Source organism: Erpetoichthys calabaricus, chromosome 4 (assembly GCF_900747795.2).
Source record: "Erpetoichthys calabaricus chromosome 4, fErpCal1.3, whole genome shotgun sequence".
Classification (NCBI taxonomy): Eukaryota; Metazoa; Chordata; class Cladistia; order Polypteriformes; family Polypteridae; genus Erpetoichthys; species Erpetoichthys calabaricus.
Window position 1 is genome coordinate 211,323,653 of NC_041397.2, and position 17,632 is coordinate 211,341,284.

General features: G+C 36.7%; 1 protein-coding gene across 37 annotated transcripts in view; it reads left to right on the forward strand.

Annotated features, from left to right (window-relative positions):
- dlg2 (discs, large homolog 2 (Drosophila)) overlaps nucleotides 1–17,632 on the forward strand; it is a 1,641,316-nt gene that overhangs the window by 1,515,790 nt on the left and 107,894 nt on the right. For all 37 annotated transcript variants that reach the window (XM_051926947.1, XM_051926951.1, XM_051926957.1 and 34 more), the window contains one exon: nucleotides 13,939–14,115. In XM_051926947.1, coding sequence (XP_051782907.1) covers nucleotides 13,939–14,115 — 177 coding nt within the window. The remainder of the gene's footprint in view (nucleotides 1–13,938; nucleotides 14,116–17,632) is intronic.

Below are 17,632 nucleotides of genomic sequence, written 5' to 3' on the forward strand. Positions count from 1 at the left end.
TGTCAAGTGTATTCACTCCACGTTATAGTGCAGTGCGCTGTTACTGGTATTTTGATAAAAGAATCTGAATAACATAAAAGAAGCGTATAAATTATTAAACAGTAAAACATTAACATTTAAGAAGTAAAGATACATTGAGTACTACTGTAGTGCTTTCGGGTATAGTACATGTTTTGTTTGCCCATTACATGCATAAATGTATACATTTTTTGGTGTACCTACCCAAGAACACGCGACATGAGCCGGCAGTTAAAAATTTATCGCTCCAGCAATTTTAACTCTGTTACAAAGTCATCTAATATGGTATTGCAAACGGCAGCGGGAGCGTTTCTATAAACTCAATTTAAACTTACTGTTTACACCGTGCTTTGAAGATGCATAGTATGCGACACGTGTTTCGCCATAATTGTGGGCTCATCAGGAGTACACAGTCACTGCACTCCCTTACGGGAATCGATCCTCGGACGTAGAGGCGAAGCCCCTAACGTTGTGCCACGGCGTGTGGTTCGTTCATTTGACAGCATGTAGATCGGGGTAATTACATTGCAGGCATTCGTTGTCTGATTCACAATCTGATTGTATGGGTGGTTACCTACCAGATAACGCTTGTGGTTGGTGAGCAAGTCGGCTAACTTCTGCCACGGTGCCCTCTTTCAGTTGCGAGAAGCAGATCATACAATGGTTGAAATAGTTTAATATATATAGCAAAATCACCACGCTTCGCAAGTCGGCTAACTTCTGCCACGGTGCCCTCTTTCAGTTGCGAGAAGCAGATCATACAATGGTTGAAATAGTTTAATATATATAGCAAAATCACCGCGCTTCGCAGGGGCGAATATGGTATTGCAAACGGCAGCGTTTCTATAAACTTAATTTAAAGTTACGGTTTATACCGTGCTTTGTTTCATATTCTTTTCCTACCTTATCAATTGTGTAATGTGTTTTTTGAACAGGTTTGATTCATGGAAGTGATCACTCCTGCTGCGTTCAGTCACTTCACGTGAGCCGCTCTCTTGTGTGATGTTGCGATGTCCACAGGTTTATTTAATGTTAGCTAAGACCCGGCAGTTAAAAGTTTCTCGCTACAGCAATTTTAACTCTGTTACAAAGTGATGCAAACTGTCGTTTATACCTCGTGTCTTCTCATTAAACTTGTATCTCGCGAATATGGCATTGCAAACGGCAGCGGGAGCGTTTCTATAAAGTTAATTTAAGGTTACGGTTTACACCGTGCTTTTTTATACCTCGTGTCTTCTCATTAAACTTGTATCTCGCGAATACAGTATTGCAAACGGCAGCGGGAGCGTTTCTATAAAGTTAATTTAGACTTACGGTTTACACCGTGCTTTTTTATACCTCGTGTCTTATGAAGATGCTTGTATGCGTCACTCACACGCTTCTTATTGTTTCGCTGCCTTGTCAATTGTGTAATGAATGTTTTCTTCAGCGCTCTTTGGGGCTCCTCCTTCTTTTCTACGTACTGAGTTCACAGTCAGTTCACGTGATTACGTGGGAGGCGTGATGACGCGACATGCAACTCAGTCTCCTATGGCCATCTTGCTGCCTTCCATTACAGTATATGGACAAAAAAGAGGTTCCAGTTATGACCATTACACGTTGAATTTCGAAATGAAACCTGCCTAACTTTTGTAAGTAAGCTGTAAGGAATGAGCCTGCCAAATTTCAGCCTTCCACCTACACGGGAAGTTGGAGAATTAGTGATGAGTGAGTCAGTCAGTCAGTGAGTGAGGGCTTTGCCTTTTATTATTATAGATCATACTGATATGACTATAAAAATAAGTAATACTTATTTTAATTAAAAATTCTTCTTCTTCTTCTTCTTTTGGCTGCTCCCGTTAGGGGTTGCCACAGCGGATCATCTTCTTCCATATCTTTCTGTCCTCTGCATCTTGTTCTGTTACACCCTAAGATATTAAAAATTAAAAGTACAAAAAAATGAAGAATTTCTATCATAATATTGTTTGGTGTTTGGAACAAGAATAATATATACAACCTAGTAAACACATTTTATTAATTTATTCCAACAAAACAATCTAATATGCTCTTGATGATCCATTGAAAAAATTAAATGAAAACAGAAACTGAATTAAACCCAGTGATGTTTGATACATTATGTGATGGCCATAGTAGTAGTCTGTATACTGTTGCTTAATGTTCTTTTTTTAAAAAAAAGGTTTCTGCTCGCACTCTCTCAATATCTTAAATGAATATTCTCCATTAAGGAGTCTGTGAACAAACATCATTTTACTTCATTTTATATGAGTGTATTTGCTAAATTTAGGAAGTTATGAAATGTTACCATATTTTGTGGAAGTTAGGGCTTGCTATCAAGTGGTAGAACTGCAATAAATCCAAAGGCAAAAAGATAAAGAAACACATAAAAAGATATCTTTTAACCAGACAATGGCATACAAAACAGTACAGGTTTTATGAGCCTAAAGGTACAAATAAAAAACTGAGGGAAATATGAAAAGCTATAGAGCTTATCTATACAGGGCTAACCCAAATATCGTTTGAGTAAAGTGGCTACCCATAGCATACCTAAACAACTACCTTTAATAAGGTCTCTTGTACTAATGAGCTACTTAAAAATGACCTTTGCCCACAACTCAGTATGTGAAATTTCTGCTCTGCTAGATCTGTTCCAGTCAGATTTGCTATTATTGTAAAGTGGAAGTGTCTAGGACAAACAACAGCTCAGCCACAAAAGGAGGACCATACAAACTCACCGACCAAGGCCACCGAGTGCTGATGCACATAGCAAGTAACAATCACCTATCCTCTGTTGTATCTCTCATATCAGACTTCTAAACTGCATCTGAAAGCAACATAAGTATCAGAATTGTGAATCAGTGGCTTAATGAAATGGCCCAGCAGCTGCACACTGGCCTAGGATCACTATGCCCAATGCCAACCACTGGCTGAAACGGTGTAAAGCAAAAGCAACAGCAAAAGTTTTGCATGGCCCTTTTCTGTTCCAACATGACTGTGCCCCTGTACATAAAGCAAAGTCCATAAAGATGTCATTTGAGCAGTTTGGTGTGGAGGAAATTGAGTGGTCTACTGTGTGCCCTGATCTCAATCCTATTGAATGCATTTGGGATGAATTGGAATGCCAATTGCAAGCCAAGTCTTCTCTTCCAGCATGAGTACCTGGTCTCACAAATGCTCCTTTGGCTGAATGGGCACAAATTCCCACAGACATACTCCAAAATCTTTTGGAAATCCTTCCTAAAAGAGCTATAGCCATGTCAGGTGGGGAATCTGGATTAATGTCTATGATTTTGGATTTGGATTTACAATGAGTTCAAGTGATCAGATGCTTACAAACATTTAGCCATATAGTGTATGAAGATTTGATTACACAAGGACAGATAAAACCTTGTAGCTGAGCTATATTTTTCACTTCATATAGTGTTGCATTTGTTTCTTCCCTCCAATTGGTCAATTATTCAAATTATCCAGTTCACAAAAGTAAGCAATAGTCATCAGATTCCTCTGTTTTGAAGTATGCTTTTAGTATGGTTTTAATTGAGCTATTGTACCTGTGTGCCACTCGAGCACAAACAACAAGGTAGTTGCTTCTTACAAGTACTGAAATATATAGATTACTTGTCAAACCACTAAGATGGTGAAGGGTGCAAGCTAGATTTGATATGACTGGTATTGATTCGTGGAATATTCATATTGTGGAACTCATTTAATTACCAAGTGAAGTGTAGTATTTTATAACACTCCAGTGCTACATTGTGATAGCTTTAAATGCCCAATGTGTCACCACTATACAAAAAAATGGCAACACCAGCTGCAAAGTAAACTCGCAATTCAGTATTATGTTTACAATTGTGATTTGGAAAGACTCATTTCCTCAGTCTCCCAAAGCATTCTGTGCAATTATTAGAAATGATTCTGTCAGGATATTTGAATTTGAGGGCAGTGTTTGCACTGGTCAGTCATGCAAGTTAAAATTTGAAATTCTACTTCAGCTAGTTGTTGTTAGTGTTTTGTTGAAAAATATGTTAGGTGGGAGGGTGGTGCCATGCTCTACTACCAGATGATCTTAGTTTTCTATGTACCTTCTCTCAAGCCAATTTTTCTGTATGCTATAACAGCCGTTGTGAGGGTGGCTTGGAGGGCCTTCAGAGTACAAGCTTCTAGGCTCCACCATCAGCATAAAGCAGCTCAGTGATTTCTTCTGATTCAAGGCTGTTATTAACCAGCAGTCCAATGATATTAAAGATGACTCCTTTCACTTGGAAATTGTGAATTCATAGTCTTCTATAACTTTCTATGCAACAGTGTAGTCACACAAACCTCTATGACTCTTTGAGAATTATCCCTGTGTGGAATTGCTGAATGCAGCTGAAAAATTTCGTAGAACATTTTCTGAGAATGTCTTACAGAGATTCCTTGCTCACAGTGTCATGTGGCTATGACAGATCCTCGGTTGCAAAGAAAATATTCCCTGTGCCCGTCACATAATAAATATCACATCAGTAGAGCCTTGGTCTGCACAAAAAACATTTTGTAATTTCAGAGCCAAATGCTCTGAAAATGATTGAACTAATCTTATAGTCTCCCTAGTGGCAGACCACATGAATTTTGTGTCCCTTATTTTTGTAAATATTACCATCTTTCCTCTGCGGTAGAGCACATTCATCAATGAATCTTTGTGTTACAGACTACTATTAACAACTTACACCATTCTAGGTTTCCCTATAACCTTCATGATAGCAACACACTTAGTTGGCCTGATGAATTCTTCCTACCCCCCTGAAAGTTCACCTAGCCCTTATTGAGGAATATCCAGAAGTTTCCAGGCCAGTCAAGAGGAATATTCCCTTAAGCAGATCCTGAGTCCTCCTCTCAGTCTTCTCTAAAGGGTCAGTGTCTTGTACACCACACAGTGGATGGGTCTGGGGGCATCTTAACTACATGCCCAAACCACCCCAAATGTCTCCTATTCATCAGGAAATACACCACTTCTTCCACAAGTTCTTCTCATATTGCCAAGCTCTTCAGGCTGACAGAGAAAGTGAAATATGCAGTGATGTGCAGAAACCTCATTTCAACTGTTTGTACCTGCAATCTCATTCTTTTAGTCACCATTCAGAGCTTATGACCATAGGTGTAAGCTGACCGGTAAATCAACTTTATCCATTAATTTAGCTCCCACTTCACCACCACTGTCAGCAGGGTGGACTTGGAAGCAATGTGCCCTGGTGTAGCGATTTGAAAACTGACGTCTCCTTGTCTGCCTAACCGACAGTTCAGCCCACCTTTTGCACTGTTCCTAGTCTCAGGCCCCTGTAGCCATCTCTGGCTTCCTGCAAGGCATCATCCCTGAGCTTCTGACTCCAGTCCCTAGGGACTTCTTCCCAGCTGTCTGCCTTCTGTTTCTCTCGTCCACCTGCACCGACTCTCTCTTGCTCCTGCCTTCTCTCTCCATCTTTTAACCTCCTTCTGCAATTCTCTTTTTCTTTTGCTTCCCTCGATCTCTCTTCTATTCTTCGATTCTAGTGCCAGCTCTTTCTTATATGCATCTATGGGTGCAGCGTCTCAATCGCGCACCGCAGGAAGCCGATGAAGCAACTGAGATATACTTCACCCTCACATTCAGGTGTGTCTCCCCCCAATTACTGCACCAAACCCCTGCAGCTGTGTGAGCATGCACACCTACAGAGAATGAGCCAGCCCATTAATTATTAATTTTTCTGAGCCAGGAACCCGCTCAGAACCATGTAGCTTAGGATTTACCTGAACTGGAATAGGGACTACACAAGAGCAGTAAGCATTTTGAGAGTAGGCATACGGATAACCACGAAAAACAGTCTTCAGAGCACAGTATGCCTTGTTAATTATTAAAAATATAGCATCTGATCCATGTTAACAATGTATTTTGAGAGAGAGAAGAAAACGGTCATGAAAAAATATTTAAAAACATTATTCTGGCTCCTTTTCTCACAATATTCCTGAGCAGCTCTTCGTTTATCCACCCTAGCGGCCCTCTTCTTTTCGTCAGCATCTTTTCGCGTTAAAACTGATTAAGTCAGTGTTTGTGTTGCAATTACTTAGTATGTTTTCTTTAATTTTTCACTTAAGCTGGTACTTAAGACTTCAATCTGCCTCAAGAATGATGTAAAATATGAAGAGGTAGGGGAGGTGACGGCAGAGGTGGTAGGGAGGAGTACAGCGCCCGTACGCATGTGTCACATGGCTAAAATAAAATAAAATAAAAATAAAAGGAGGAATAACCTTGAAGGTCAATCATCACCTGATAGTAGACTTCACATAGTATATGTGTATCTAATTTCAGGTCAATAGGTCAAACGGTTTGCAAGCTACAGGTGATTTAAAATCCTGGACACACAAACAAACAGCAGCGTATTATATATAAAGATAATATAAATATATATATATATTGTGACGGGTGGCCTCAGCCATTACCCAGCAGGGATGCCAGCGGGATGGAAGGATGGGGGGAGAGAGCATCTCCCAGGTACTACCTCCCCTGGGACACTAGAGGGAAGCCCTCATTGGCAGCTGTGGCAGAACGGATTCCCACAGAGTATTCCGGAACTTGGAGTTTGGTACAGTCCTGTAGGGTTCTGTGGGGGTCTCCAGGGGGCACTCCAGAGCCCTATAATGGACTTCCACCATACCTGGGAGTGATTCTAGGTAATACAAATGAGCCACCTGGAGCACTCCTAGGATCTAAATAAAAGTAGCCACCTCACTCCATTCGAGGAATCAGAGTCAGGTGGACGAAGACGAAGCTTGCCAGGAGGAGTGGAGGAGGACAAAGAAAGAAAGAAAGAAAGAAAGAAAGAAAGAAAGAAAGAAAGAAAGAAAGAAAGAAAGAAAGAAAGAAAGAAAGAAAGAAAGAAAGAAAGAAAGAAAGAAAGAAAGAAAGAAAGAAAGAAAGAAAAGAAAAGAAACTGTTTGGTGCTTTTGTTGGAAATGTGCTGTATACGTGGGAAACGGAAGAAGGCATTTCCCACGGGAAAAAGGAAAAAAAAAAGTGTGCTCTGAACTTGTGTCCCACCTCTGTCTGTGTCAGGTTTTGGTGGTGGTGTGCCCCCGGGTAGTCCACAATTGTTTACTATACTTTACACTTTCTAGGAAGCATGTTGATTAATAAAAACAAAAAAACTACTCATTACATTATTGTTATAATTTTTGGAAGCTTTCCTGCTTTAAGGTATTTTTTCACAAATGCCTAAGACTTTTGCATAAAAACTGCAAATATATATACATACAGTATAAGTGTTTTTCTCAGTGTGGCACCACACATATGACACAGTCTTGTCCTCACTACTTACAATTATTACAGGTAAGTTAATATATTTATATCTTCTATTATTTAAGTAATGTAAGATTAAATAAAGTTTCTTCTGAGGTAAAGGTGAAAACAGTTACAATTATTGGGAAAGAAATCCATTAATGTTCCACTAATAACAGCGTAAATAGTAATTTCTGCAAAGATTATTTTATAGACTCACATTTAAGCTATGCAATGTATACTAATTTAATTTTTCATTGTTCATTTTTATTTACAATGTGGTTGTTTTTAAACGTTGAAGCAGTTAGCCACTGACCATTGGCGTACCCAGTAAATGTGTTCCTCTGAAACTAACCAAATGTACCTCTTTATAAAAATGGTGATATATTTCATCCCTTACCCAGTATGCCACAAAACACATACAGTAATTGCATACTACAGTTTGCTGCTTTTTTGAATGGCACAGTTATTTAATGCATAAAATGACTTGTTAATCAGTCAAAACACTCCATGTTAATGCCAATGCTGTCATTCCAAAATATTGTAATTTTGCAGAATGGAATGTGTAATGAATGCAAGTAATTTAGATCAGTTTTGGTATTTTTGTAGGCTTTGTAAACACATGTTAAATATTGCCTTCATTTTGTGATCGATGCATTAACTTATGCAGCATATTCACAGGGAGCTTTGACTAATGAAACATTCAGAAATTTTTACACATTTTAACACCCTTACCTTTGAAAATCCTTTCAATTTACCACATTTAGAAACATCTAGAATTTATGAACATTTCAGAGTTTCTAATGTTTGGAATTTTTAGGCAAGTTTGATAAATCCTGTGACTTCTGAATACAATCTCAAGAAAACAAAATTCTAACTTTTTGCATTAATGCAAGCAGACTAATTCAGTAACAAGAAAAAAAAACATATTATATTATCATATTATACTGGAGATGAAGGCCATTCAGAAAGGGTTTTGTTTTGAGGTGCAGCAGATATAAGCAAATGTTTTTTTAATAATTTGTGAAAAGAATAGTTGGAAGTCTGTTACAAATGGTGATGTAAGATCTTTCTCCAAAACCAAAATGCTGATCATAATTGAAAGCCAAAACAAAAAAAGATTTTCAAAGCCAAAAGTCTTTGCCTAGAGTTGCCAGTTTCTTCTTTTTGTTTCTTGAGAACTAACTTTCTCATGAGTCCTCACTAAAAGAGGCCTCTTTTAATACCAATGTCAAGCACCTCAAAGGACATCTTTTGGTTCTCCCAAACCAACTCCCAGACTTTATGCTTTTGAGGATGCTCTGACATGCCTGGAACTGATGAACCTAGGGGCGGGAAGTCTAATACACATGATTACTGTAAAAACATTGACAAGGTGTCACCTTGATTGGAAACTGATAACACACATTCCTTGTGAATTTGGCCATTAACAAAACACCCAGCCAGTTCAACTGGCATTAATCTATGGTGAAACAACAAAAAAAATTTCTTTAAGTTCTTCGCACACCAGTTCATTAATGTTCATTCATCACTTGCATTTTTTTGCCAAGAGAAATTAAGCATTTCAAATAACTGGGATGTACCGGGATGTCCAAATATACGAATGAGCGCACCCATTCCGAGATCCTTGCTGTCAATTTACATGGTGTGTAATATTTTCCCTCGAGCACCTTCATGTGTTCTGGAATTTGAGACAAAGTAGCCAGGACTTCACTGGCTCAATTTCCTGGACATTCTAAAACAGTAACACATAATATTTTACCCTGTCAGGATCCTTCTTACAACTTATTGTGATGAGCCCCCGTGCGTCAGCAAGCCCAAACCCCAACACAAACATAGAATCACAGTTCCGGGTTCAAATAAAGGTTGTTTATTAACCACAAATACCTTTGTTATGGTACAAAAAGCACATCCCACAACTTTTTCTTCTCCTCCCTATAACTCTCTCACCACCACATTGCCCTCCTCTAGTCAATTGTTGCATCTCTGCCACCCACCTCCGACTCGCCTGAATAAGGGAGTGCAGTCCCTTTTATTACGGACCCAGGAGTACTTCCAGTGCCAGGGCGATTGCCCGATGGAAGTACCTCTGGGTTGTACAGAAGTCCATAATTGGGAGCTTGTCTCCCTACTGCGCCCTCTCGTGGTACTCTGAGACCCCAGCAGGGCTGCTCTGCCAGACTACATATCCCGGCATGCCCTGCTGGTTCCTTACAGTGCACAGAGCTCTGGGGCTGCTGCCATCTAGCGAATAAAAAACCTCCATCCATATTTTCTCTTTTTAATGGCCTTTTCCTATTCTACCTTCCAGATCTATTCCCTTTTCCTGGCCGGGATGTCTGTTTAGCCCGTGTGGCATCTACAATATATTTGCTGCAATAATAATAATAATAATAATAATAAAAATAATAGTTTGATAGCATAATTTATACTGCAGGGGTGTGCAAAGTCATTCCTGGAGGGCCGCAGTGGCCGCGGGTTTTTGTTCCAACCCAGTTGTTTAATTAGAAAACAATCCTTGCCAATAATTACATTTCATGGCTTGTTAGTGCTTTAACTCTGCTATGTCAAGTCATTCTCAAATCCTAGATTTTTTTTCCCATTCTAAAGATATCATCCAAATATTTTGAAGTGTAAAACGGATGGGTAATTCTCAGTCCTTCACTTTTTTCTCTTCTCTTTCCTTCCAAGTATTTAATTAAACCAAATAGTGCCTGATAAATACACACAGGTGTAAAGGGTAACAAGCAAAATGGAGAACTGCTGGTTTCTTTTGTCATTTGCATCTTATTGCTAATAAGGAGCAATTACAAACCAAGAATGCAGCTGTTTAAGACTTAAATAAGCAATAAGGGTTCAAAATCTTAACGAGGGAGATAACTAAAATGAAGCAGAAGTGTTTCTAGAGCAATTAGTGCTTCTTATTAAGCAATTGGGTTGGAACAAAAACCTGCAGCCACTGCGGCCCTCCAGGAATGACTTTGCACACCCCTGATTTATAGTTTCCTTAATAGTCATGTTGTGCTCCCAAACTACAATAATAAATTATTCTTCTCAGTCTATACATATAAGTTGGTTTCAGTTATATCATTTCATGTGATTCACTACTGAAATTTGCATTCTGACAGGGATTTTAAATATTTCACCCATCAGATCTTCTTTACACAAAGGGGATACTTTCAAATCTGTAAGTAAATGAGGTATAGTCTTAAGTTCTCTGAACACTTCATCCTCTATGAACAAAATTCATTATACACAGCCACAAATAATAACAGTTTTTAACGAAGCTGATGATACATATTGTATTTACCAAAGTAAATGACAGAATATATTTTGAGAGACATTTGATTAATTTGTTTTTCATTGGTTGCGATTTAATAAAGCACCTGGTAGCTTGTTGAATCATTGCCAGTTGAAATGTTGCCCATGTTCTTTTTCCCTCAAATGGTAATGAATATAACCAATCCATTTCTAATTAGCAGGTTGGTTAGTTTATTGAATACTATAACAAATATTCTTCCACAAAAGTCTTCTGAGCCTCTAATCTCTACAGCTCATAGGTCATTAGAACAACCTTTTAGAGCCTTGTGGTATCTAGAAACTGGATTTTTAATCCATCCATTCACCCATTTTCTAAACTCTGTTTTTCCAGTACAGTATTTTTTGGTGCTATATGAAGTGACAACCTGTGTAAAAAAGGTATTGTTCAAACTTAACTGTATCACCCTTAATGCTTTGAGCAGTAATTAACAGATTAAATACATTTTTTTTAGAATATTACTGGTGAAGGTCAATGCTCTTTAACTCATTTGAAAAAAAGAGAAGAAATTAATCCTTTTAAAAGGCTTCAACTCTACCTGTACATACAATATATCTAAAAAATCATGTCATAATTATTATTCTATTATTTATTGATCCTAATTAATGTAGTTCAGAAATGTGGGGACCTGAGCCTACCCCAGATGCACAACACACAAGACAGGAGCTCTGGACAGGACATCTTAGAAAATCTGTACATTATACTTAATGGTATACTGCGTATATCTGGATAGGTGATTGATTGTTTCAAAATTGCAAGTGTGTTTGCTGGGCTTTACCTAAATAATAATAAAAAATGGTATTCACTTCAAAAACTTGGATATGCTAGCTTTTTTTTATTTATATCAGATTAAATTTTTTCTCAGTGCAGATATCCTATTTTTTGTATAGCCCAAAATCACACAAGGATTTCTGCAATGTGTTTTAAAGACCTGATTTTTTTTTTTGACTCCCTAAGATGACCAGAAAAAAAACTCACCTGTAAAAAAGCTGTAGTAGGGGAAAAAAATAGAAGAAAACGTGGGAAAGGTAATTCAGAGAGAGAGCCCTTTCCAGGTAGGTAGGGTATGTAATGGATGTCAAAAAATGGGGTAAATACAATTCACAAAACAGAAGCACAATTAATCCTCTTCACAGATTGAGATGTTATCTTATTAAAGAAGCTGTTAGATAGACAAACAGAGCCCATAAGGGGCATTGTGCCTCCAGCTCACCACGCACCTCTAAAAGTTTAAAAAAAAAAACAAACAACGTTGTGATCACCTCCACACACATCGGATATAACTTTTGTTGAATTAGGAATGATTGTGGCATTGCGGTTATCTAAGAAGTGCATAAATATTTTTCTTCAAACTGATTTTAATTTAGTGCAATCCCAAAACATATGGTCTAGTAATGCTGGGGCAAGTTGGCAACGCTCGGAAGTTGGATCTTGTCCTGTGTACATTTGAAACAACTTTAAATGATGTATTTGTGATCAAATTGCCAATTACAGAGCTAGAGTGCATGCAATGTATGGCTGAGTTCCACTCTTTTTCTGAGATGCTAATTGAAAGGTTAATTTCCAGTCAGTTCCCTAGGATAACTGAAGTGTAGATTCTTTGAAATTTTTTTATATATCATTGTTATGCTGAGTGAGTCCAACCAGTATTGCCTCTGGAATACTGTAGATGTGGTTGTAATATGTTGAAATGCAATGCAAATATGTTGTCTATATAAAGCTCTCTTTCTCTAGTTTAAATACTGAGTAGATCTGAGAAGGTTGGAAAAGGTTATTATCTGTGGATTTGAGCAAAAGATAAGAGCTTCTCTGACTATTTTAAGTGATTTTATGGATGACTGGATTGCTGGTAAATTGATGATAGTATAGATTGTAGAACGGAGCAGGAAATACAAAGAAGATTTAGAACAAGACTTGTTTTCCAACTGTTGTTAATTTTATCGCATTCACCAATATAAAGCTCAGGAGAACTTTATAACTTACTAATATTCCAGGTTTAATTTCCTCATTTAATATCATTGTCTGTGTTTACTGGACATTAACTGAATTAGAAACTCTCCTAGATATCAGTTTACTTGTAGTTTTCCCACTTATTATTGGAAAATATGCTCCAGCTGGGCAGCAAGTATCCTGTGGCATAGCTGCTGATCATGAAGTTACAGTGTTTTATTACATAGACATGTGATAACTACAAGTGCTGTGTTTTGGAATGGAGTGAATGTGTTCATAATGAACTGAACCTTCACAGCGAGATGCCACGTATTGTTGGATGTTCCAGTGGTCACCGTCTCATAAGTCTGAAACTGATTTGAAGTAATTCCAAGCTATCGTATAGTATGCATTCATTTCAATATATAAGAGCTATTTTATTGCATTCGGTGATTCTGCAATGGTGACAACCATCAAGATGAAATGGAGTTAGTTTAGAGAATAATGTGGAATAACTTATTTTAGAGATTAGTATGAAAGAGCAAAGTATGCTTCATTAATTATAAAATGAGAATGATTAAGGTGAATCTTTTTATGCCTATGTGTTTTTTCTCTGGATGCTGGTTTTCCTCTGCTATGCCCAAAGTGGTGCATGTCAGATTAACTGCAGATTGCAGATTGGCCTAGTTTGTATGTGTGCATGCAAGAACCCTGCAGTAGATTGATTGGCAACTCATCCAGGATTTTATTTCTAACCTTGCATGTAATGTTCTTGGGATACCCTCTGGCTCCCCTTGATCTGGAACTAGATTTTGAGGGTCTGAGAATGTTATGTTACCTTTCAGAATTACCAAAGAACAATGAGAATGCAGTTTTCTAACACCATTCCACCAATACAAACATGAACCACCCCACCTTAAAAAAACTAAATAAAACTGTGATTTGTGTGCTTGTGACACCTTAATAATGCAAAACAATTTAAAATGGCTTAAAATATGATTGCATTTTCACAGCAGCAGTGTGTGGGATAGGTAAAAAAAAACATCCTATTTTTGTTTTTTTATTTTTCATTTTGAACATTCTGTACAAAAATATAACTACAATATTGAAATGAATAATCTTTCATCAACTATATTTAACTTAAAACTGTGCAAATAGACCTGGATTATAACTACCCAATACAACTTTAATAATATATCTGATTTTGTAAGTTAAAATATTTAAGCAAAACTGTCAAGCAGTCTTGTACTTTAAAATCAAAGTTATCAAGCTATCTATTTATGGGATTTTTCCTCTACATATTCTGTTGTTTGCCAACAACTAGTATTAGTCCATATCAAGTATATTTCTGTTATGAAACTTTTTTGTATTCTTATTTTCTTTTCAGGGCCCTTTTTGATTATGACAAAACAAAGGATAGTGGACTTCCTAGTCAAGGCCTCAGCTTCAAATATGGAGATATTTTACATGTCATTAACGCTTCTGATGATGAATGGTGGCAAGCACGACGTGTTACACCCGATGGAGACAGTGAAGAAATGGGAGTCATACCCAGCAAGAGAAGGTAAATAGATATTCAAGTTGGTCTGACATTCTGTAGATATTGTACTGCATAGAGTATTAATATGAATGATTCACAATGTTAAGTAATTTGGGCTGAAGCATAATGTCATTTTTTATAATGAAATATCTAATAGAAAAACTTATGCATACAATACAGTGTTTGTTTTTTTCCATACCATGCTTTTTAAGTATATACACTCATTATTTTACCTAAATTTCCATCTGATTGCTCATGAGATAAAACATAACAACTGACTTTTACTTAAAAGTGAAGAAAATATATAGGAAGTGCCTCATAACAAATTGTGAGTGTGAAATTGCAGCATAGATAATTATTTTCTCCAAAATGCATTTTGGGTTTACATTAACATTGGTGTTTTACAAAGTGAAAATGAACACTTTATGTATTTATTTATTAATAGACTGTACCAAAAGACAATAATATATACTCTACCATTACCATAAATAGATAATTTATTATCTTTATTTTTTGCGATGAAGTTTATTTGATGTACAGGTTTATATGCATCACCACTGCCCTCCACATCTGAGTTTAAAATGCACAAAAATAGTTTAATTGCCAGTCAGTTTTTTTTACTCCATAAAGCCATTGAAATTTTTTGTTGAAGAAACTAGATAAATAAAATGAAAAATGACCAGTCAAAATAATTGCTTATATGGGAAGTTCAGCCATGGAGACACAGGCTTTGTTAATGAGTACTAGGAGATGTGTTATTAATCAAGTAGTACACTGAAGTTTAGAAGTGAAGACAAATTATAACACACAAAAAGCATCTTCTAATTTTTCTAACTGAAAAGATGTTACATGATTATGTTCAACACACTGCACAAATATAAGGAAGAATGCATGTTGCCAAAAAAGGTTAAATAACCAAAACAAATACACTGATTTTAGCACTGCTAATAGAATTAACATTTTGTAAGTTTTACACAGTTAACTAATGTAATGGCTTCTAAATCGTATGCACTTTGGGTCTCATTTATAAAACTTTGTGTGGATTAGAGAGTGAAAATATGCATACTGCAACAAAACAGGAACATGCTTACACCAAAAAAATCTGATTTATACAGCATGACATACACACATTTGTATGCAATTTACCATTTTAAATCATAGTCATTTTGTAAAGGTGCGTATGTGAATATGCCTCGAACCCTACTCAGTTGCGTTCCTGAAACAATCAACATTTTTCATATGAAATCATATTGATTACATCTTGCCGGAAGAAGGGGCCTGAGTTGCCTCTAAAGCTTGCATATTGTAATCTTTTTAGTTAGCCAATAAAAGGTGACATTTTGCTTGACTTCTCACTCATATGAAATCATAATTCTTCAGACCCTCATTGACTGGTAGAGCAGCTTCCCATTTGATGCATCAAGACACCACCACCACTTGTAACTTGCCTGCATTTAAGGAGTCCAAACAGCAATAAAGTGCAAGGTCAAGGAAAGGTGCAAGGCCCTAGATCTGAGCGAGTCATCACTATCACCTGGCACATACTGTATGATGACATAGTTATTGTTACAATGAATATTATTCAGTATAGACAAGATGAAAAACTGAAGATTCAGCCAGTTACTTTACCAATGAACAATCCGTCACATATAACACCATGAACAACTCCTCTGCTAGTACTGCATTGTCTCAAAATAAATGAATCATGGGTTAATGTTGACTAAGGCCACCAAGCCACTATGTTCATCAGTCCCATCTTAGTATCACAGGTGACTTGTGTGTTAATGAAATGTGAAATTACAGTGTTATCAAAAGCAGCATCATTCTCTCTCTTTTGCTGTGAGTACTGCCAATTGCCCAAATTATGTTAGGTAAACCAAATGGCTCTTAGAAGCCTAAATTGGCTCAAAAGCCAATTATCATCATGGGCAAAACAAATCCTGCTGTTCCTAAAAGCTTTTTCCTTTCATATATAACCATTTATATAGTGTCCCAGAAGCGTCAAATAAGCTATATTGTGTCAAAGCATTAGGCTATGAATAGGTTGTGGGGCATGAGATTTAGACCTTTCTGTATGTAGTGAGTGAATCAAGCCTCTGTTTCCAGGAACCCTAAACTGACAGAAAAAAAAAACAAAATGTTTTTCAATACACAGCATTGGCCCTATTAAAATTAACTAAAATAGAGTCTATACATCATATTCAACACTTTTGAACATCAGCTTACATGATAATAATTGCTTGGGAATATAAATTATTATATGCGTACTGTAAGTCATCATTTAGATGGTCTGGCTGCATTGCTCTACTTTGTCAAGGGCTTCATCATTTCCCATTTTCTCCAAAATGTTACATATGCATAGGTCAGAGTTGCTGTAAATATGCACAAAATCTCCCAACCCAAGTTACTTTTTATAAATCTTGACTTTTGCATGGAAAGCTGCATATGCTTATTTTGAGTTGAAGACTTTGAAGCTAAAATAATAATGTATCTAAGCTTACATTAAAAATATAATCTCATGTTATTTATAGCTGAGGTACCCATACATCATGGATAAAAGCAAGGAGAGGAAAACAGAGAAATAAATACAAATACTTTCTTTTATTGGCATATATTTATGAGAACACCTCCAACTCTACAAATCTCTGCTCAGATAACACAAACACGCATCTTTCTGACACTGAATATCTTAGTAAAGCTTTAGCAATTCTCACAAGCAGGCTGCATGGTAATCAGATGTAATCTCACTTTAATTTCTTTTGTTATTTTTGTTTAAATTTAATTTTCTTTGCTGTTGCACATTGATAACTGAGATTACTGTGTATCATAAAGTCAATATAAATTGGAAGTGAAGTTAAGTTTAAATAACATAATCATTTTGTAAACTGTGGATTTGAAAGTACTGCAGTTTCCATTGGTCATACTTGATATGGCCTTAAACCAATCAAAAACAGAGTTTAAGATTCATTTCATTTGTTTTGTGGTTCTCTAATTTGTTATCCAAATCCTGATCTTGTTTTCCTCTGCCCTTTGATTTCACTAATAGGAAAGGTAATGTATGAATTTTACCTTTCCAGACACAGTTACTCCTTTTCTTCCCAAGTAAAAAGAAATAAGCCTGATAAGACAATTGGCAAATTGAAAGGCAATTCATCATCAATATATTAACATTTAGTATTATTTTTGTTTGAGTATTAGTTTTAGTGCAGTTTTGAGGAGAGATGCAATAAGGTGAGGAGACTGTCCCTAGATTCCCTTTTCCTGAACCTCTCAGCTGTCGCTTCTTCTTATAACATGAAAGTGCATTCATCACCAGCAGGTAAACATGAAAACAGACTGCGTTATATATGTTGTAGAGAAAAGAATAAATTACATTAAAATGAGCTAGAAAGAATCGGAAAGCAGCATTGTTTAAGTGATTCAGTACATTTGGTGAATAGTTTATGGTATGGAAATGTGCTGTTATGGAAATATGTTTTCAAAGATTACACTTAAACCTCACAAGGTTCCTTTCACTGTATTTTCAACAATGTACTCATAT